Genomic DNA, 23,305 nt, shown 5'->3' with positions numbered 1-23,305 from the left:
CGAAGGAATGATTGGGCCTAGGTCAGGTGTCGGAAGATACCTTTGGCACATTCCTCTTGTGCTTGCCAAGTGTACTGTGAAACAAAATAAACGTTTGTTTGTAGTTGTCAAAAAAATGGAGACAGCATCATCATTTTTGGCATTACTGTGGCGAACATGCCAGCTTTGAAAACTTTGTGCAAGCACATGTAAACACTGCACAGAGAGCAAAAATAACATGTCAGGGCTCGACTTTATAACTCCATTTCAAAAGAATGTAATAATATGGGCAGAAGTGAAAAAGCAGCATTGTTGCACTGCATTCTGTGAATATAAAAAAAACAGTGCAACTGTTGACTTTCACTGGAAGCTTTGTTGTGCAATGGCTACCCTTTTGACAGTGAACTTGAAGACACTGTGGTGGAATTTGTTTTGAGCACCACGCATGAGTTCTCCGATGACAAGAGATTCAATTCAGTGCAACGGCAATTGAATTGCTCACCACTGTCATTTCACAAAGGGAAAGGGCTTGACTTTCTCATCTACAAAGGCGCATGTGCTTGTAGCACATTGTAACAAGAGAGCAGCAGAAGAATAACTGTCCGCTGGGGCAAACTGGCGGTACAGAAGCGGTCCCATGAGCCACTGCAGTCTGCAAACGCTGTGCAACAAAGCTGAAGCTGCTATTGAAGGAAGAGGACCAAAACGAGTCTATGGCCAGCAGTCACCTCAAGATGCCTACAGATCAAATGAAGTGATTACTGGCGTACGCCTCAGATGCCTAATGCATGCTGCTGATGGCCTGACAACATTGCTGAGAGCTCAGTTCAGCTGAGGCAAGAATGTTTGGACAGCTTGAGATTGAAGAGTCGACTGATTTTATTCAAGAGTAAAAGAAGGTTTTCCATGTGGCTGTGGTGGCGTCCCTGTTGGGCAGCCACTCCGGTTACAAGAAACAGCAGGGGCAATGACCCCCACAGCGAGACACACTGGACTTCTGGAGCAAGGGGCACTGACACCCACGGCGAGGCACTGCTTAGTGATGGATGGTCACTAAAAAGGATCCCTTGTAGAAAGCCGGAGGCTTAGGTGTGAATGGCTGAAGGAATGAAAAGTTAATGTTCAAGATAGGCTGGTTTTATGTAGTCGAATGACACTGTCTCTGCCGTGAATGTCAATATTCAAGGTTTTCTCTGAACATGAAACCACACAAAAGGGGCCTTCATAGGAAGGAGTCAATGGTGGCTTGATAGAGTCGCGCCACAGAAAGACGGGCGCAACTTATCTCTAAAGAGTATTTAGTGTACATAGGAGTCTTTTGTAGGCATAGCAAATAAACAAATACTTCACTATTTAGCCGTTACCATCAAGGAACATTATATGGTCACGGTCACTGAAATATGAGGGGCAAACTGATTACCAAAAGTGTCTCTGCAAGCTTCAACTCACCTTGTCTAAACTATATTGCAATATAACTAAAGAACTTGTAAATTAATGATACATTTAATTCCACAATATGTGCCTACATAACTGGTACCCTACTTGAATTTGGTATGCTGATGTAAGTATCATGTGTCAGGTCATATCAATGTTTTCAATTCTTTCATTACATTGTTAAAAGACAATGAAATAGTTTGTCACATTATGCTGAAACATGCTATGAGTTACCTCGGCAGCTAAACATATCTGAGCGTACTGTAACGCTTGCGCAAAAGAATGTCATGCAGCATGCTGTACACGTATGTATATTCCCAGTTCAGACATTACCTACGTAATACAAAGAAACCTACATAGCTGAACTGTTTGGATAGATAAATGCTATTTGGGTTCACAAGTTAAAGAAACTTTGAAAGAAGAACCTGCACTGAAATGGTCATGTGTTGGCACAGGTGCCTCTTCACGCGGCTGTAAAGTGCCAAAGCATGAAGGAGTACACGTCACCAAAATGGCTGAGCGAATGTGGAGGTAATCCTTTGGAGTGGAACTTGTCAGAGAGAAAGATATTGTCTCGCATGTTTACCTATTATATGTCGATACATTGTTTCCCAATATACATCTAAACTAGTGGTGTGCAAAATTAATTTTTAAGATTAAATGGAATGCAGATGGAATACTGTCAGAAGCAAAACAAGTCAAATGTAGAATATGTTTCAAATAGTTTTCAAAAAATGAACAGCTCTTATCAAGATATGTATAAAACAATGTGCACATCCGGCTGTTGATAAGATTTACAAGTTCCTGTTGTTCCCTGGCATTTTATGAAGCACTGTTTACTAAAAGCACAATTGGAGCATAACGAACAAATCAGGAATTTGCTCACACATAGCAAGAGCAAACAATCCCTGTATAGCCAGGAAAGTGTAGCTTGCTTAGCAATGTATACACCCTCTATTAATCACGTGATCATATTTTAAGCCTATGCTATGGCCACGGGTGTGAACGGAATTACACACATAATGCTTAAATTGTTTAAAGGCCACTGCAAAATATGTGTTTACAAAGTACCCATTCAAAGCATCAAATATTCACACTAACTTAATCAAAACAAAAAAAATTATTAATTTATTATCTTAAGAACAGGCCCTGTGAACAATCTTGATGGTGAGGAGATTCCTCACGAGAGAGTGCCACAACTGAGATTCGTAAAGAATTTTTACAAATGTCAAAAAACACGATTGGCCCAATTTCTTGCCTTCTGCACATAAACATATGATACAGTGCAAGTGTCTCTGTATGCTCGATTTGAAATGTAAATTTTATATAAATATTTCTACAGATTTATGTCTCACCAGTGGTTACACGAATGCTGATACATTTCTTGAAATAAAATGTAGGAATGAATTAGGCATGGGCCACCTGACATTCGACTCAACACCTAAATTGCTTGTGTATATTAGTTATAAGTGCCTTATGTGCTAATAATTAAATTCCAACTGCTGTCACTCAACTTCTCTTGCAGCCCCTGATAGAATAAGATACTAACATAGCTATATTGCACACTGTCATTGAAGTATTAAAATACCAAGAACAGACAATGAATACTCATTAAACAAAGGGATTTATTTAGTGCTCTGATGAAACAAACAGTGGCAAGCTAACTTACTGAACAATCAATTGCTCTAAGAAAGAACCCAGTTGCAAAAGAAAGCAAAGAAAAACCAAACAAGCGTGAATAGAGTAAGATCAAAAGAATCTCCAGGGTGAACCACGTAAACCGGAACAGAGAAGCAACACACGAGATGGCCTAGAAGAACAAGTTCACATGTACCAAAAGAGACTACTGGCATAAAAGAAAGGCAAGCGAAGAGCTTGGAAAACAGATGATTATATCTGTAGTGTAATAATGATTATTACAATGAAGATACATAGTTCGTAGTGGTATGCAAACAGTATTGTTTGAGAAAAGATTGAACATGGATTACTTTTCGAATAAAGAAAAGCCACAACAAAGCAAATTGCTGATTTTACCATCTTCATTATATCAAGGTTTACCTTGTGTTTACATTTTTTTCTCGGTTATAACGGCTGTGTGGGACACTTCTCAATTTATTCTGCTCTATTCTTTCTTACATGCTGAGAAAAGATCTAGAGCAAACATGGCAACCTGAAAAAAGTGTTCCAGGACTCCTTTAAGAGCACAACGACACATTTGTGCTATCTGATTCAGAAGAACACTAGGCAAGATGCTACACGTCTGTAGATTTGTAATTTGGATTCTAGTTCGACATGCTTGTTGATCTACCCTACAATATCATAATGCTATGCTCTCTTATGTCTGCTCAAGTGATGAGACCGTGTAAAAGAGTTGGAGCAGAGGGTGCAGCTGTATGGCAGGTCACCTGTATGAATCCACTAGTGTACCTTCATGGCACTCTTCAACAAGAAGTTCTGAAAGCATGAAGGGCAATGAAATGGCTTCTCGTCTGTGTGGGTGTGCAGGTGTTTCATAAGGCTGGCCTTTTCTGAGAAGCTCCAAGAGCATGAAGGGCACTGATAGGGCTTTTCCCCTGTGTGAGTGCACAAGTGGATTTTTAGGTGGCTCTTTCGTGAAAAGCTCCCAGAGCGTGAAGGGCCACTGGTATGGCTTTTCGCCTGTGTGGGTGGGTGTGCAGGTGTTTCATAAGGCTGGCCTTTTCTGAGAAGTTCCTGGAGCATTAAGGGTACTGAAATCGCTTTTCCTCTGTGTGGGTGCGCAGGTGTTTGTTGAGGTGGTACTTTCGTGTGAAACTCCGAAAGCATGAAGCGCAATTATATGGCTTCTCGCCTGTGTGGGTGCGCAGGTGCGATTTCATGCTGCTCTTTACTGAGAAGCTCTGAGGGCATAAAGGGCATTGAAATGGCTTCTCCCCTGTGTGGGTGCGTAGGTGCGTCATAAGGCTGACCTTTTGTGAGAAGCTCTTCGAGCATGAAGGGCACTGATACGGCTTCTCACCTGTGTGGACGCGCAGGTGTTTCTTAAGGTTGCCCTTTTCTGAGAAGCTCCGAGAGCATGACGAGCACTGAAATGGCTTCTCCTGTGTGTGGGTGCGCAGGTGTGTCATAAGGTGTCTCTCTTGTGAGAAGCTCCGAGAGCATGAAGAGCACTGAAATGGCTTCTCCTGTGTGTGGGTGCGCAGGTGTGTCATAAGGTGTCTCTCTTGTGAGAAGCTCCGAGAGCATGAAGAGCACTGATATGGCTTCTTGCCTGTGTGGGTGGTGAGCAGGTGTCTCATAAGGTTGAACTTTCCTGAGAAGCTCCGAGAGCATGAAGGACACTGATATGGCTCCTCGCCTATGTGGGAGCGCAGGTGCTCTTTCAGGTGGGCCTGTTGTGACAAACTCAGAGAGCATGAAGGGCACTGAAATGGCTTCTTGCCAGTATGGACGCTGGCATGTGTTTCCAGGCGAGACAGTTCATCAGTCTCACAGCCACATAATTGATATTGGTGGAGGCGTCCTTGCTTCAAGTTGTCACATCTGGCAGTTGACAGAGGAATAGAAAGCCTCGATGCTGCAAAAATAAAAGTAAGTAAAGGTTGTGAAATGACAAAAACAGAGATGCTAAATTTAATTAAAAGTTTTGCTTTTTTTATTTCTGGAATCTTGAGGGTGATTGCAAGTATGATTAAACAAAGAACTCCTAATGGCCCTTCGTAATTTAGCTAATATTTCTCCATCTGAATGCTTTATGACCCTGTCTGTGAAGTCCACCAATAAAAATTATTTTTTGGAAAGCCAAAAAATTACGGTGACAGAATGTGGGGTGTTTCAAGGCCTTTGTAGATTTCTACGACCCTTAGAGAAAAGTTTACAAATGCTTTGACCCAGCTTGCTCCGCCATCCTCAATAAGCAAGTATGCCCTACTGAACAAGACAGTCAAAGGTCGAGAAATGGCATGGCACCTTCTTGTGGGATTTCATAGGTGGTTTGTAGGGGAGCTAAACAGTCTTTAATAGCTGGCAGAATTGTGCCAGCCTGACCTTCCACTTAAGATGTAGTAGCCATTGCATTTGTTGGAACAATTTCAACAATGCTCACAGGGACCATGGAAAAAGGCAGCACAGAATCAGTTTTGAATCATTTCCTTCTTAATGTTTGCCCAGATGCTGCAGCAATGGCAGATTTTGCTTCTCTCTGCCCTCAACTCGATAATCTCTACCTTCACGGTCAGCAGCAGACTCTGCCACTTCGCCTAGACATCATGCAACAATGAAGAAAACGCGCGAAAACAACATAATGAAACGACCACAATAGCTGTGGAAGGAAGCATAGCAGTGCCGGCCTGGATAACTTTTTGTAGGGAAGTGCCAACCCGCGACTTGGTTGCGTGGAATTAAAGTGGGCTACTTTGACCCTATCTATCTCTCTGTGGCAGTAGAGCTGCGCAGATGGGCTAAACCATAGTTTTTTTGGGTGGTGTTGGCAGATCGCCCGGCCCCCGCGCATGAAAGCGAACTTCTGGGGCATTCTTATGCTTCTTAAAATTCAGTATATCAGTAGTGGCCATTTTTGTTCTATGTAAGCATATTTTTTGCGATAATTCCTAGTTATAACAGCGTTTTAAGAAACTGTTCGATATAAGGAATAATTCGATGTAAACATGTTTGACATTTAGACAGGTTTGACTTTACACATCACAGATAGGTCAGATTCTTCATCCTTGCAAATATTGTACCCCTTTGTAAAGAACACGTAGAAACACTTTGGCCCCAGAGGACTCCTAAACCATCGCTGAGGATAACACCAAGAAGTATAAATAAATGCATTGGGGCAAGGAAAAGTGTTAAATATGCAAACCACAACACTGTCATCTTTATTTTCCAAGAACATGGTTATATGCCTTCACTAAAGATGCTGTTTTTGTATGTGTATAACCTGTGGGAACACATGTTCCTGGGATGTTCATTTCTGCAGCAATTAATGATAGAAGAAGAAAACCCTTTAAGAAAGACCCTGCATTGTAGTTGTAAGCCTGAACCGGGCTGTTACAAACTTGTTTTCTGTATCTGGGTTATATAGTACATAGCATACATCTATGCTTCTTAGCTGGAACACAAAGGAATGTGTCACGATCCACCCCGGGTCGTGAACAAGGGAGGGCTTCTGGCACCCTCCCATAGTCGGACGCCCCGCAGCGTGGTGGTGCTGAATGATTACTGACCGGCGAGCTGCCGTGCTCGTCGGTGTTTATTGTGGTGCGGGTGACCACTGTTGCCTGCCTTGTCACCTGCTTGCTACAACCCCTCACCCCCAGTTTGTTTGTTAAATAAAAAACAAACGTCCAAGTTCACACTATGAGGCTCTGCCTCTACCCTAGCTGGGTCGACGGTGCCTGCTACCCAGGCGAGTAACGGTCTGGTGGCCTCCGCCGTCGAGTACTCCGCCTGGGCACCGGTGTTGACGGGTCAGCTGTGGCAACGCCGGGTGCTGCCTGAGCCAGCCTTGCTCCATCCGGGGGGTCCATAGTGGTCGGCCTTGCGAGTGGTGCTGGGCTTGACACCGGTCCCACGGGTGCCGCACCACTGGCTACGGTTGCCGCCTCCGAGGTAGGTGGTACTCCACTGGAAGCGACTGGTGCTGCCGCTAGTCCTCCTGCGGGCTGGAACTCAGTGGCAGTCGAGGGTGCTGGCCAGGTCCCGAGGCGAGGTCTGACATGGTGGGCGTGTCTGTGCCACATGGCCCCATCTGGCATGCGGACGAGCAGCGATGAGGCGCTGGCAGGAGACACCACCTGTCCGGCAGACCAGGGTGGGCCAGGACGGAAGTTCCTGGCGACAACTGGAGCTCCCGACTCTAGCAAATGCCGTGGACGGCACCCTTGGTCAGCAGCCAGCTTCTGCTTCAGCTTCTGTGTCTCTGATTGAGCCTTGCGCAGCTTGCGCTTGCTGCGGGAGACCTCGCTCTTGAGCTGCCTGTTGCGGCTCTGCAGGCTCGTTATAATGTGCCGCATCTCCCGGTTGATTGGCTGAGCCTGCTCGCTGGCAACCGACGACGCCTCAAACTCAGTGCGTAGATTCTCGTACTCTCGACGAATCTGCGCGATGTTGTCCTCGAGGCGGATGACCTCCGAGCGAAGCTTCTTCTGGACAACGAGCTCCTCGCTTTCCATCTGCTCAACGTGGCGAAGGTGTGAGTTTTTGGCTGTCGACAGCAAGGAGCGACACTCGTCCAGCTGAGTCTTGAGTTGCATGCTCTCGTTGTACAGCACGGACAACTGGCTCTGCAGGCACTTGTACTCTGCCGTGCTCACCACCAGGCTCTCGGGCAGCGATCGCAGCTCTATCCGCAGCCGCTCCACTGTCTTCAGGGCCTCCTTGTGGTCAAGCTGAAGCTGCTCCAGCTCCAGCAGCCGTGCCGATGCCAGCTCCCGCTGTTCCTCGAGCTGGCTCTGCAGGTCCTCCAAGCGCAGGGAGGCTGCTCCGCCACCACCGCCACAGCCCCCAAAATCCACATGTAGGCGGGACCAGGGTCTCTGTGGGAACGGCCAGGGGGTGCTTTCCACATTAAGCGAGGCTCGCTGATGCTCCTGGCAGATTTGGCAGCTCTGCATCACATGCAAGCTGGCTTCCGGGTACTCTGGCAGACGAATGCCCAGTACATGAATCCAGTTTCGGCCCAGCAGCGTCGGCGACGACCTCTTCGTTAAGTAAAGGGGAAGAGTTGCCTCCCTGTCGCCAAAACGAACGCTGACCTGTGCCTGACCCTGGACCTGGGAGAGTTGCCCGGAGGAGCTGCGCAGCATCACGCCCGAAGCCTCGACGGACACGCCGGGGAAAGTCCGCTTGAAGAGCTTCCCGGCCATTACAGACACGCTGGCCCCCGTGTCCAGCTCCATGGAAATGGGGTGCCCGCAGATTTCGACGGTCAGCATGTATGGCGGCACAGACGACGGTACAAAGCCTGTGTGCCACATGTCGAAAATCGGCGGGTCCTCGGCCACGACGTGGAGCCTGGCCGCGGAAGAGCTTGAGCTTGCTGCCGCATGCCTCCACCGCGTACCCTTGCGACGGCTACCCTGGCCGCGGGCTTGTGTTGTACCTGGGCTTGAATCAGGCTGCTGCTTGCTGTTCGTCCTCCCACTTCGGCATACACGTGCCAAGTGCCCAGTTTTCCCGCACGTAAAGCATTGTGCTTGAGAGAACTGGCACTGTGAAGGGGAGTGGGCACCACCACAGCGACCGCAGGTACTGCCCTTTGTCGCGAATTTGTTGACTGCCGCTTCCGCCGACGGTGAGCCAGTCGCACGGGAAATCTCGCCGGCTGCTTCTATTGCCAGCGCTGCCTTCACGGCGTCGTCCAGCGACGGGTCGGGAAGCTCCAGGAGTCGCGTCTGCATGGCGGGGTTGTTGATACCGCAGACGAAACGGTCCCGGAGCAGCGAGTCCAGTTGGTCCCCGAAGGCGCAGCAACGAATTGCCCGAGGGTCTCTCCTTCCCGGCAGCTCCGGTTGTTGAAGCGGAAACGCTCCATTAGCGTGGACGGTGCTGGGTTAAAATGCGAGCGCAGTATGGCAAGCAGCTCACCCAGCGTCTTAACGTGCGGCGTGGCTGGCTTCAGAAGGTCGAGCAAGAGGCTGAAGACGCAGGTCCCGCAGCTGGCCAGGAAAATGTCCCGCTGTTTGGCCTCGGGTGTGTTGTTTGCCCGGAAGAACACGTGGACTTGATCCTCGTAAATTTGCCAGGCGGACCCATCTCCCTCGAATGGCTCGAGCCTTCCGTACATCCTTGTCGCCATCCTCGTCGCCAGTGTCACGAGGATCCCATCCTCGTCGCCAGTGTCACGATCCACCCCCAGGGGGGGGTGAGGGGTTGTAGCAAGCAGGTGACAAGGCAGGCAACAGTGGTCACCCGCACCACAATAAACACCGACGAGCACGGCAGCTCGCCGGTCAGTAATCATTCAGCACCACCACGCTGCAGGGCGTCCGACTGTCGGAGGGTGCCAGAAGCCCTCCCTTGTTCACGACCCGGGGTGGATCGTGACAGAATGTCTAAAACATGGTGTATAAGTAAAATCCTACGGCATCATGGCTAATTATTTGCCTGGTTTAAGCTGTTTCTTGCATCCGTCATCGCCACTACTTTCTCCTTTCCCCTGCAGCCAAGAGGGCGACTGCTATTTCTTTGGGTGAGTGCATGTCCCAGGTGGCAACTGAGGGGGCCCTCAAGCTGCTCTCCTCTACCGTTCATCATTGACAGCGTGCACCTCCATTCCTCTGTATGGTTCGGCATCCACATAACCGACATCCTCGTTGTCTTCGTACACCTTGTTAAACGTCTTGATTCTTGCCGTTTTTCTTCCCGGGGGATACTCTGTATCCACATTGCATGCAAGTGCCGTGACTTTGATGTTTCATATCTGCAACGATATTCCTTCCTTGCCCGTCTTGTCTCTGTTTGTTCTTCCAGTCAGTATCCCAGGCTTCTAAAGGTGTCGTTTTCTGGCTTGGTCAGCTTGAGTCTCTCGAGCTGGCTAATTCTATAGGCTTTCACCAGCTATTCTGACGTGTTGTGGACTGTGTTGTACTGGCATGTGCCATTTTGGAGCAGCTAGAAATGCATTTTATAGCAGTAAATCTGACAATCAGAGCAGGTGTGAAAGCAATTGGAAACTATAATAATCAGAGCTTTTACATTGGGCAAGCTACGAGAAAGCAGTAAGTGGTCACTCATTCATAAACTCAATCAAAACACTAAAAATAACCCACCCCTTCATCGCAGTGCTTACGATAGACTGTGACGAAGCGCTGGTGCCTAAGATGAGCCTAAAAAATCACTTTAGTGGCTTAGAAAAGCATGGAAGCACTTAAGCATGGTACGACCAAACTTCGGAGAAGTTTTGAGAACATTCAGCGCAATCTTGCCGCTATGAATGAATTAAGATGGACCACTCTGAAAAACAACTATGCTAATAATGCAGCCAGCCAGATATAGGCAAACCTCCTTCTCTACCTCTCTAAATACATTTGGCTATATTTATTGTTTACTTTTTTATTTTTGAATTCCCACAAGGATTTCTTCTTCACATTATCCAAGTCCTTTAAAGTTGAAGCATCGGTAATTTTTATAAAACAAATGCTGTCTATACAAATGGTTGCCTGCATAGGTAGTTTATCTGCTCTGGCAAACAACCTTCGAACAAACAGAATGGCAAACAAAAATGTTGTCTTTCTTTATTTGATGACTTACGGTATCTATATGATCATATAAAAATATGAGTGATACTACTGAACAAAACTAATTTTGTTTTATTCTTCAAAAACAGTTATGTTCCAAGATAAATATCAAATGTGACACCCAGTAGGTTAACTTCGCATTCATAGGAGCGGGTCTAAATAAAACTCACACTGATCCCCACAAACATCCCTACAATTGACATAGCTTATTATGGGGAAATGTCAGCTGATGGAGGCGAGTAGTGCAACTACCATAATCTCTGCCAGAGTTGTAGGAAGGCGTGCTACATGATGACCTACATCACATCGAGGGTTTGTCTGTCTTGGGACTTTCACCTTTCAATGTTGCATTAGCATTATGAATCACCAACCAGAATTATAATTTCTCGCAAGAACATCAGAGTAGTTGCATGGGAAGTCTGAAACTGGCAACCTTGATGGCAAAAATAATTTAACTGTTTTTACAGCACCAGCGGTATGAAAAATTTACTTAATTTTGCCCAGTGCTGTGCTTGACTGATATACTGCATGCTTGAAATACCATGATGATGGACACCAAGGAGGTGGTTAACTCTTGCTTGTCTTGCAGCTCGATGCAAATCGCACACAGTCGCAAAATGTAGATACAGCAGAACCTCGTTCATACGTTTTGGAAGAAAGCACAAGAATAAACAGTCTAACTGGGAAAATGTACGATCCTAAGTAACTAAAAAAGTTTGAGACAACTTTTGTTGACATCTATGTAATACAAAGCGTCGCGCTGATCGTTGCGGCACGAGACGCTGATGCATTTTGTTGTTTTCCTAGTGTGTGGTGTTTTCAGAGGGCGACTGGAAACCGAAACGAAATCTAGCTGGTGGGCGACGCCTGATGCCACCGAAGCGAAATGTGGTGCTCACATCACACCGCCTGCAGCAGGAAACGATGCCACGTTTGGATTATCACCTACTAAAGGTGTGCAGTTTGCTACCAATGGCACTGCGCACCATGCGCTGTAAAACAGATAGGTGAGGATGTTTATCACAATAAGTTTGGTGGTGATAGCTAAGAGTGTAGGATGCAACAACCCAAGCGGAGATTTGAAAGGTACCAGAGAAATAAACTGTGTGCGTCATCATTATTACGTGAGACCAGACAGCTATATACTGTTCTCGATCTTGCGCGCCTCGCAGCTTCTCTTGTTCACATGGAATCTTGCGGCCGGAAAACGTATGGACCCTTTTCACAGCGATCCCATGGGCGCTGCCATGTTTGATCACATGGTGGAACGTCCATTACTTGCCTCAGCTGCCTACGTTGCCTCTGCATTTACAAAGGGTGTGTATGGCGGCAGTGCAGCTTAGCAAACCTCTGTTTCGGGAGATATCACAGGTAGTGGCTGGATAGATGACACAAAGCTCTGGCAAAGCTTCAGACAACATGCAAAAGAACTGTGGAAGCTGATTAAGCTTCCACAGTTGGGGCGAGCGACATATATTGTGCTTGTTCTAACAGCGAGGCTCAATATGTATTCCACGCTAGCCGAACTTTCTGCTCATGAATTGAATCAGGATTAGCATATTTTTCTTTTCGTTCTTGGCCAATATTTTTGAAACAGCGGCTCGTAAGTTTCCTTGGTGGGGTTACTATCTGATTATTTCTGCTAATTGCTCGGAGGGGTGCTAAGTGCTGAATGATTTGTTGTTGCTGTGTGCAAGGCTTGAAACGTAGCCATTTCGTACATTGTAATACCTTGTAGCAAAGATCACTAGTACCTCGCGTACTCTTGTGGACCGTAAGAAAACATTCAGCTTCGACCATTCGTGTGCTATTGGTGCAGTCCATAATTTATTGTGCATATATGGTGCGCATATATTCAAATGTGTGCCCATTCACTTACTGACACGTTGGCAATACAGTGGGCGTTAAGGTTCTGTGCCAGTTGGGGTAGATGTGTGTAGATACTGCGTGCGAAAGATACTATGACAAGAAGCAGCGCTGCTCCATTTGCCATTGTTTAACAAGCGGTACTTATTCTCGCTGAAGGTCCGGGGCCAAAGCCTTTTCTTTGAAGGTTGGAGATACAATACTCGCAGATGAGCAAGTTTCTGTGTTCTCAAGGAAATACATACAATTCAAAGTGCTCGTAACACATGCGGACAGTTGCAGCAATGGTCCACGAACTTACCTACACCGATTCATTCCAATCCTTAATATGCCAGTTATTATTCTTGCAGCCAACTACTGCATGTCTTCAATATAACATTATTGAAGCATAGTGCTTTAGTGAAAACTCAGTTGCATTTCCGCCAATTGATCGTAAAGAAGCAAGGTGGAAGTGGTAATGGTTACGTATTCATGCACTCTCACTGAGGCGAGTTGCTGCAAAAGATGCCATGTCGATTCGCTAAGACAAACTGTTCCGCGACAAACGTCAATACGATCACAGTCTGCAGCAGGGAACGGCGGTGCATTTTGGTTATCACCTATGTTAAGTAGAGCCCCTAACTTTGTGTCGTGGAAAATATGAAATTTTGCAAATCAAGATAGACGAATCTGCAAGATTCCGTGGCAACTCTGAACAGACATAAGGTACATGTAACAGTTTATTTATTAAGAACTTTCAGACTCCAAACATACTTGCATACTTAAAACTGAAGGAAGCTGTTGTGGTTGAGCATCAGGTGATGCTTTGCACTCTCTTCACTAAGAGAATGGCGGTCGTGGGACACAATGTCACCATAGCGACTGAATGATCTTTCTGCATCAACAGAGTTGATCGGCATTGACAGGTATTTACGGGCAGTGGAAGAAAGCGTAGGAGTGAGCTGTTCCATTCCTGCACAGAAAGCCAGAACATCCAAAATCCACACCTGGATTTTCTTCTTTAGAAATAAACGGCGCTAAGTCCCTGTCACTAGACTTGAGTTCTTCGACAGACTTGAGATACACTTGCCATTCAGCAGCTAGCGCTGGTGACTCTTTCCCAAGTCCAGGCACACCTGCAAACTTTGAACTCTTGCACTCCCGACAAGCACCTCACACTCTTGAACTTCCAAGCGTGAGTTTCTCCAAGTATAGTAGCACTTTGCTAGCTGCATTACTCATGGCAGCCTTTATTTTATTTGCAATCTGATGGGCCTCATCATGTACAATGTTTTATTTCTTCAGTTGTGTTTCAAAATCTGCCAGTGCAGCTGCTTCCAAACATCCCCAGAGTACAAATAAAGCATTGTACGCTTCATGACAGGCTACACGCTGACCCTCAGCTGCTTTCAGCAGGCTGGCAACTTTTTTACCAAATACTGCAATGCATCGCATGCTGTACTTAAGCTCAGTTGAGGACTCATTCAAAAGTTCCAGGAGAGAATCACCGCATGCAGTTTCTCCATACCTTTCATTAACTTGCCTTAGCAAAGAAGGATAGTACTCAAAGTATGCAGAATGCTGCTCAACAGCTTCAATCCACGAATTCCACCTACTGTTGACAGGTGCTGGAGGTGTTTTCGCACACTGAATCCTGCACTTTCAGAGATGAGATTTATAGAAAGCTCTCTTTCTACTCAACAGCCGGAATGCCCTCTTCATACAGGTGACAAATTTGTCCACTAAGAGAAAGAATACCTGCAATGCACGGCCTACAATGTTTACTGTATGGGCTGCACATGTAATGTGAACAGCACCTTCGCACAGTAGCTTTATGCATTCATTAAATGATTTCACTATATAAGCAGCATTATCGCTTACAAATCGCTTACGCCCTCGAATTCAACTCTGTACTTCTTCAGTGCTCTCGTTACAATGCAGCCTACACAGACGAGTTCACTTCACCCACGAATTTAACTTCCACAAATACAGGTTGTAGTGAAGCACTCGCGCATCTGGCTGACTTCACGAACAACATGTTCACAACCGATTTTGATCGGTCATCGGTGGTTTCATCGGTAATTATAGACACCGCGGTACCTTGAACCATAGCTTTCAAAGCTGTTTCGTACTTCTCAAACAATTCTGAAAGTCGGTGGCAGAGCGCATCAGATCCAGGCACTGAACCGCCGTTCTGAACATGTGTCTGCAGAAACGTTCTCAGTTTTGGATTGTCCGCCTTCTTTAGGGGAATATTCGCAGATATTAACACATCCAGGAATATGACCACAATGTCTTGCCTCGTCTCGCCAGCGATAATTGCAGATTCAGCGTTCGCAGTCGGTTTTGCTTTCTCGGCATTCCTGAACCCCCAGCAACGTCTTCTGATGATTCCTCACCACTTTTTCGCTTGGATGAGTTTCTTGCTTCTGCATTCTTACGATGACGGTTGCTCTCGATGTGCTTGTCAGTAGTTGCTTGCGCCGATGGTCAACTGCCATCGCACAAACTCGGCAAAAAAGGACTCCTGCATCTTCGTAAAAGCTGGCGTTCTTGTATTCTCGAGCACGTTTTTTGGCCGTCTTGCTCAAATGAGGTCCTGCGGGAGCCATCTTGATTACCAACTCGAAACACAAAGCAAACAGTAAGATGAAGCACTTTCTGTTGAAGCAAACGTTGGATGGATTGATGACTACGGCTAGGCCCTTTGATACGGGTGGCGGCTGCGCCACCTAGCCAATTTTTTTATAAGGCGAGAATATATTAATATGAAATTAAATTTCTTCATCTGTAAAAGGTGCTAGGGCAATAGAAACCCTCTTGCTATTAATTACTAAGAAAATACCACTTTTGCGTCATCTTGGCAGCTTTCACTTGATCTGTCATTTTTTACGCGCCATATTGTGAAAACTGTGAGAAACAGCGTTACGCTGCTGCTTCAAAAAGCAACTTTTCTTTTTTTAAATTACATTTCTGCGAAAGAACATCAATTCCATGATTTTTCACGGAATCGCAGAATCCCGGAAAGCTAGGGCCTCTAATCATAAGTGTGTGGTGCACTTCCGATTCCACTACACGCTGTGAAGAGGAGAGGTGAAGATGGTTATCACAATAGCATTTGCTGTGATAGCCGTGAATGCTGCATGCAATGACCTCTAAGATTTGCAGGTGATGAGCAGCTGCGGAAGCTGGCGAGCTTCCTCAGCGCGCTGAGGAAATTCTTCGGCATCGGTAGTTAGCCACTTGTCGTCTTCATTGGTAGCATAGCGTCCAGCACTGTCTGAACTTCGTGGCCATAATGTCCTGGCGCAGCAAAAAAGCCCAGTTGGTGCAGCAGCAAGCACTTTTGGCAGACGGCCCAGCGCACTTGTGCTTATAATATACCATGCAAATTTCGACTTATATAGTCGATACGATGTGGAAATGGGTTTGTGAGAGGCCTACCTTATAAGCGTGGTCAGGAAAGGACACAATGCTCCTCCACACTGCAACACACAAAGGGCGCTACAGACGGGTTCGTTGTTATGGTGCAGAAAAGGCACCGCAGACAGATTGTCAACAAAAGAGTGTTTGTTAACCCAGCATGCAATACAGCACAACAGCCACAACGGCTTATGTGCAAAGCCTCACTGCAAGACCAATCAGTACATGAACCTGCACTTAACATGGCATCATGCAGTGTACTCATGTCATGCCATGCACATTAGAGAGTTTTCGAATAGAGGACATAAAGGTATCGCGGCTGCAAGAAAAATAAAACAGCGTCAGAGCCCCTCCGCATGCACGAGATGCAATCAGGGTTTTGCATTTGTGTCGGCAGCTATTTCAATGAAATAGCACAGCCACCCAAGCTCGACGCAAAGCTTTTGCATAAAAAAACATGTTGTCACCCATTGAAGTGGCAGCTCTCGATGTGTACCACATTTGACCTCATTCACTAAGAACATTTTAAAATATGCACCTCGTGCGATTCTGATGAGAGTGGTTGTTTTGCAAAGCCTTGTTATCACCGATCAACACATAAAAAGCTTAACTTTAATCCTAAAATGTGACATCCTCCTTCGGCAAACTCTGTGGTACCATGCAAGTTCAATGAACACCGAAACAAAGTGGCAGCAAGGCAGTATAGTAGCACTACACTGTACTTCCATCAGAGAAAAATGTGGCAACGACCAAACGGACGGCTCTGACAGGCCCATAGAGTATGGATGGGACTCTGCTTCCTTCTATGATGATGATGATAGCATACTGTTGAATTTGATTTCAGTTTTTGTAGCTGCTAAACACAGCTGAAAGGAGGGATTCGCTCTTGTACATGTTTTGGTGCAGGCTCGGTGCAATATTTTGCTAAAATGCCGTTTTGGTGCAGCATCGGACAAAGCCATGTTCTCGAGACAGTTTGGCACAATTGGCACAGCTGTTGCACTGATGCATTATGCTGGAAATATCGAACAAGACACTACACAGCATCTGAAACTTTGATTACTATATTAAATTGGTCATGCAAGGGAGGAGTGCAGGGTTTGCTCAGCATCAGTGCACTTGCTCGCTGCAGCCTGAAAAGCGATGATCTCCTGTTGCCTAAGCAGCCTGCACACAGTGTAGTGGAAGGAGTTCGAAATAGACAACAGTCCAAGGATAAAACAGTGGTACAATCCAGGCTCAATAGGGGAGGCTTCATTCGGTCCACCGCAAAGTTATAACACAGCTGCTGCTATTTGCCATGCTCCTTTCCATGGAGCACAGGAACAGTGCTTGAGGACAAACTTCAGTTTTGAAAACTCAAGGAACACTTGCGGTGCAGGATGGGCGCAGATTTCTCATATTTTGCTAAAATGTAGCAGGATTCGGTGCAATTGATGGGGCATCAGCAACACTGTGCCAAGCATCACCCAAGCTAAGCAGCTCTTCTGTTCTTTTTTTAACCATGGTTTCGGCATATGGAATGCTCAAATGATGCTGTATCAAAAAGATTAAGCTGAAAACACACTCCAAGTGTTTAAAAAAGAGTTATGTCAGCGTGGACAACACGAAAGGAGTCCACAATCGTGCAGAACCATCAGAGTTCACGGATCAGTCCTTTGTCTTTCCCACCACTGAACACCACCGTCATGGTATTGTTCAAAAGCTCAAGATTCCGCCTTTTCGTTCATGCACTCCTCGCACAAGAGCAAGTGCAAGAAAAAAAAATCCGGGGCCAGTCTGACAAATTTTTCATTGCAAGCAGCCCTGCTGACGGCTCATGATGCCACCAAGCCGAGAGAAGCCTCATGATTGGCTGTTGCTATGGCAACAGTGCAACAACACTCCAGTTGGCATTGATAGGCTTGCTTCCAAGTTGACCCACCATTTCTTTTTTGATCACACCATGATTACAAGCAGCATTTGTTCTAAACTTGTGTTAAGAAGTTCGAAACCAGACTCCCTTACAGAAAGCAAAGCACGATGATTATATAATAGTACGCCCAGAAAGAAAAAGCGTTCGTCACAACTATCACAAGGGCCATTGATCAGATCGTGCCGGACCACCAGATTCTTTGAAGCATCATGCAATTCCATATCACGTTGGTAGTTTAGCTCTAGCAAAGCAAACTGCACCATGTCATGGCGCCATGGACTACATAACAATGCAGACATTGCACACGAGCCGTATCACTTAGCAAACCACACAGGACCGCAGAGGGCGCACCAGCACTTATTCTTCCAAGTCTTTGCAGATTCACGGGTTCTTACAGTCTAATTCTGCTTAGTGACTAGGTGCACCTATAACGTCACCAATAGTGGACACAGTGTCTGCTACGTGCAATTCGTGTTGAACTCGATGTGCATCTCGTGCGCTTATTCCCATGCCGTCTCGTGGAGAGTTTTGCCGTGCAAGTTATTTTCACACTTTGAAAATTAATGCTGCTTCATACAAGCAGGGGATACAACCAGATATATCAAAATGAATCTAATGGAGGATGATTTACAATTCACTGAGCCGATTTCAATATGTTTTGTTCTTTATGTTCAGCAAAAGCTGAGCTTCATTCTAAAGACTTTCTTTTCATCATAGGTGCAAAGATAAAATTCCATACACTTACATAACTTTAATGAAATCTTCTCAGCATTGTTTCATTCTGTGAGGTACCTAAGCTTTACAGAATTTTTAAGGATGTCTCCATGAAGGTATTTAAAGACTTGGTATCATTCATTTTTACTAAGAACTGAACTATAGGTTAAGGCTTTCCTTTTTTGGTAACCTTGATAACTTTGATACAAGGTGATATGTAATCTAATTAGAGTAAGGTAATTTCTTATCTGCAATTTCGAAAGTATTTTTGATCAATAGAATAACTATAGCTATGTTCTATCAGCTTTAGGCTCTGTGGCAACCGTTGAGAATGACAAATTTCAGAGAACTAATTTTTCTAAAAAAAAAAAACTTCCATAACAACCCGTCAGAAATGACCTAATTGCAGTCTGGCATTTTGTCATATCTACTTATCTAAATGAGGTAAATTAAATCTGTTTGCACACTTTAAATCTCCATTCAGTGATGTGCCTGCTTACCAGATTTCATCCAACATAAGTTGATAAGAAAATGTGAACCTTTCCTAGGACCCTCGTCGCTATTTAACAGCAATTGAATAACCAGAAATCTAATGGCTGGAAAACGGAGAAGGTGGCTGCAGTCCATCGATCGGCTGATGTGCACTGTCCTGAGGACCACCACCCTACCTTGACTAGCATTCCATGAAAACTTTTAAAACACCCAATATACTCTAACCCCATCATTTTTCTGGAAAGTAACTCATTCTTTCATTCATGTCAGCAGGGTCTTGAAAGATTATTTTATGGGATACCCAAGTTCTTTGTTTCACTAATGATTGGTCGATCACCTTAAATCAAGGACTTGATGTTGACTTATTTTTTTTAGATGTTGCCAAAGTGCTTATGTGACTCAGTATGACTCAGTATGACTGAGTAGTCATATTCTATGTCTCCTTAAACTTAAGCAGCATAATATTCAAGCAAATGTGTCAACTTGATGAAGGACTTTATTTGCAATGAAAGTCGGTATGTTGCAGCCAACAACTGTTCATCTACTTATTCACCAGTTGCACCCAAAGTGCCACAAGGATCCATCTTGAGGCTCTTGCCATTCTTGGTTTACATTAATAATCTTCGTAACTGTGCAATCATTATTCTGCATGCAGATGACTGTGTAATCTACCACAAGATTAGTAAGCCTGGTGATTCATATTTGGGGCAAGGGGATCACCACAATGTGTCACTCTGGTGTAGCAAGTGAATAATTAAATTTAACATTGACAAGTGAAAACAGATGCACATATCACATACCATAAACAATGGCAATCAATATACTACTGAATGACCTTATGTTATCGTCAGTTAACACCCACAAATACCTTGATCTTCCCATAGCTAATGATCTGTCAGGGAATATGCAACTAAATTATTTCACTAAAATGCTAATCGTACAATAAATAGCTTGGGCATAATTCTTCCTCTTCATCTGCAAGCACTGACTCTCTACGAAAACCTAGTTTGTTAAAAACTAGAAAACACATTTGCCATTTGGAATAAAATTAAACATCACTAAACCTTGCACTTAAGAGATTCAAAAGCAAGCAATTCGCTTTACCTAGCTACTCCCGATATTCCAGTGCAACATGCATGAAAAAGAAAAGTGAATCTGCCATATACTGCAAATGTGCTCGCCTTCGCCTATTCCACAAGGTTTACACCTCCAACCATGTAGTGAAGAAATAACAGATAACACAATCTTTCAATGTTTAATGGAGATTTGACCAGGTATATAAAATTGCCATACCAGCCACCAAACAAACAGGCACCATCACTATTTTTTGACCCGCACAAGTATTGATTGGAACGACCTTCCTACATCCACCATTCAAACCCCAGACACATCTTCATTCAAAATGTCAATCTGTGACAGTATTGCTTAACATATTTTTTCTGTATAATTGTCTGTGCATATTTTTTAAAGCTTTGTTACCACTTCTGTATTGCTACAGGCCTTGAAAGTACGAATAAATAAAATAAAAATGAACGCTATATATAAGGTGCACCAATATAAAAGGCACAACTACTTAAACTCAATTGACTTCTGAAAACGTGATTAAGCGCGCTTGTACACTCATTGTGAAATGTCATACTTACACATTTTGGGCTGCAAAATTTAATAGTATACCAAAATTAACACGAGCTGAAAATTCTGACAGCATAAAACTTGTGCAGGAAACCAACATTTATTGTACTACCCTCAAAGCCACTGAAGGCCTCATCTTCGAACACACGTGTAAAAAAATGCAGCAACTTCAGCCGGCAGCATTGCTGGGTTACAGTCATCAGCCTCCAAATAACATTGAGGCAAATTTTTAAGCACTTTGAAGCCTATCACTGGCATTGCCTCGGCGGTGTGGCATGCTCAGGTTGTACATATATAATGATCACTTCATGCCTGCTTGGAAACACAAGTAAAATGGTGAATGGAAGCTGAAAGTACTGAGACTATTGCTGAACTGCTGAGCCTCCCCACACAGGCAACTGATGATAATTATGATGAGGTGCCGCTTGCTTAGTTGGAACAAAGGCTCGACGCAAAGAGCGTACGTGCTCACAATTTAGGAGGAGTTTGTTGCCGGACGCAGCCTTCCTGGCTCTTCGAGAGATGTGCTGCACACGAATATTAAAGCAAAGGTAGTGCCGATTAACAATTTACTTCTGTGCAGTTGTGGTTCTTAAATATGGTTTCACAAAAGCATTTGCAGGGTCCACACGCCCTTACGCGCAAGTTGAATTCAAGAGTACAGTGTATAGTGCATCACACCTTTCACAAGGTTATGCAAGGTAGTGCTTGCCACCATGCTAAATAATCAAAGAGGAAGCCATATCATCACTGCAATTACATATACTGCACTTGGCATGTAACAGGAAACCTTTCTCCCGGTAAGGTGAATAAAGTCTATGCTGACAATCTGGTAGCACTAGCATCCGGCGTAACACAGGCTAGTTACGAGGGTACAAAAGTTTGAAGGTAGAAAGTCCGAGTCTATGAAAATCAGAGGAAAGACAAGCTGCAATGCATAGTCTCCTCAAATTTTCGGTGGCCACCTTGGCTGACATTCTTCTGGCGGGCTCCAGCAGATTTCTAGGCAGCTTCCAAAACCTCTAACTCGTTGTTTGCGTAGTCTGATATTGTCTACTTCAAGATTTCTTATTCCGCAACATAATGGTAGCCTTATTTTCCATCGTCAGCCTGCTATAATTTCCTCGCTTTTAAGCATTTGTCGAGTTGGAGGTGGACAACGAAGGCGCTATTAGGCGCCATTGTTAGCAGCTGGTGATGAAACCACTGAAGACTATCAGTTGCTGATGTGGCTAAGCCTCATGTCACGGTATGAAGCTGAAGTGAACCACAATTGCAGAAGAGGCGATACAAACGGTACCGCCGACCATATGCGACTTACGAGTGCCGACAGCAATGACAGCACAAGGGCTCACATGGAAGTGCAGCAAGTGACGTCTGCTATCGAGGATGTGTCGGAAATGGAAGCTCTGAAATGACATGCGAAATGCGTGCCACACTGGTTTGTAGCTGCAGGAAAACAAAATGACAGAAATGTTCTTTGCATTCTCGCTAGCTCTTGACTTGCGATCATGAGAAAAAAAGCTAAAAAAATCGAACGAAGAGAGCTTGGAACATGTGAAATTTTGGTAGTTATACAATGACTCTATGAAGCGTATGGCGGTATCATGGCAGAGTCCAAATATTCGTGGAGGCCCACAAATTCAGTTGTCTCAAAAATTAGTTGATGAACATATCATTATTATACTGTGAAAAAGAACATATTCGAATTCCATTTCGTGAAAGTAAACATATTATAAACTATTATGCAAATCTTATGCTGGAACCGCACGCGTATGAATTATCAAGGAGAGTATGGGGCTTGGTCAGGTGTCACAAAATAACTTGAGCATAATCTTTCTGTGTTTGCCATGCGTATTGTGAAAGAAAATAAAGTTTTCTTGTTTGAAGTTGTCAAAATGGCTAAAGCGTCATTGTTTTTGTCATTACTGAGGCAAACAACCCAGCTTTGAAAACTTTGTGCAAACGCGTCAAAACCGCTGTGGGTACAAAAATTACATGTCAGGGCAAGACATTATAATTGCATTTCAAAAGAATGTGATAAAATGGGTAGAATCGTAAAGCAGGATTATTGCAGTACATTCTGCGAATAGAAAGCAAAACAGTGCAACTGGCGATTTTCACTGGAAGCTTTGTTGTGCAATGGCTACCCTGTTGACAGTGAACTTGAAGACATTGTGGTGGAATTTCTTTTGTGAGCATCGTGCACGGGTTCTCCCAATGACAGGAGATTCAATTCATTGTAAAGGCAATTGAATTGCTCACTACTATTTATTTCGCTAAGAGAAGAGGCTTGACTTTTCACCTCAGCAAATGTGGATGAGCTTGTAGCACATTGTAACAATAGTGCTGCAGAAGAATAACTATCTACTGGGACAAACATCAGTACAGCAAAGGTCCAGTCGGCAACTGCAGTCTGCAAACACTGTGCAAAAAAACCAGAAGCCGCTAAAGGCGAGAGAGGATCAGAACGACTGTGCAGCCAGCAGTTACTTCAAGATGCCTACAGGTCGACTGAAATTATTGCTGGCGTGCACCTCAGGTGCCCAGTGCATGCGGCTCATTGCCCGATGACATTGTTAAGAGCTCGGTTTAGCGGAGGCAAGGAATACATGTTTTGACAGCTTGAGAACAAAGAGTCGACTGGCTT

The 23,305-nt window shown here is 44.7% G+C and overlaps 1 protein-coding gene and 1 pseudogene across 6 annotated transcripts in view; both read right to left on the bottom strand.

The window, feature by feature from the left end:
- LOC140219807 (uncharacterized) overlaps window positions 1–23,305 on the bottom strand; it is a 91,456-nt gene that overhangs the window by 45,776 nt on the left and 22,375 nt on the right. For 2 of the 6 annotated variants that reach the window (XM_072289722.1, XM_072289721.1), the window contains one exon: window positions 3,019–4,969. The exons of 3 other annotated variants lie outside the window; for them this stretch is intronic. In XM_072289722.1, the coding sequence (XP_072145823.1) occupies window positions 4,134–4,969 (836 nt within the window). In that variant the 3' untranslated portion in view covers window positions 3,019–4,133. Of the gene's footprint in view, window positions 1–840; window positions 1,079–3,018; window positions 4,970–23,305 lie in introns of those variants that run through there. One more of the 6 variants, XM_072289723.1, reaches the window with a different exon arrangement.
- On the bottom strand, window positions 11,370–15,189 carry LOC126538769 (uncharacterized; annotated as a pseudogene).

Source organism: Dermacentor andersoni, chromosome 8 (genome assembly GCF_023375885.2).
Source record: "Dermacentor andersoni chromosome 8, qqDerAnde1_hic_scaffold, whole genome shotgun sequence".
NCBI lineage: Eukaryota > Metazoa > Arthropoda > Arachnida > Ixodida > Ixodidae > Dermacentor > Dermacentor andersoni.
Note: the sequence above shows the minus strand (reverse complement) of the source record. Positions and strands in the feature narration are given on the sequence as shown.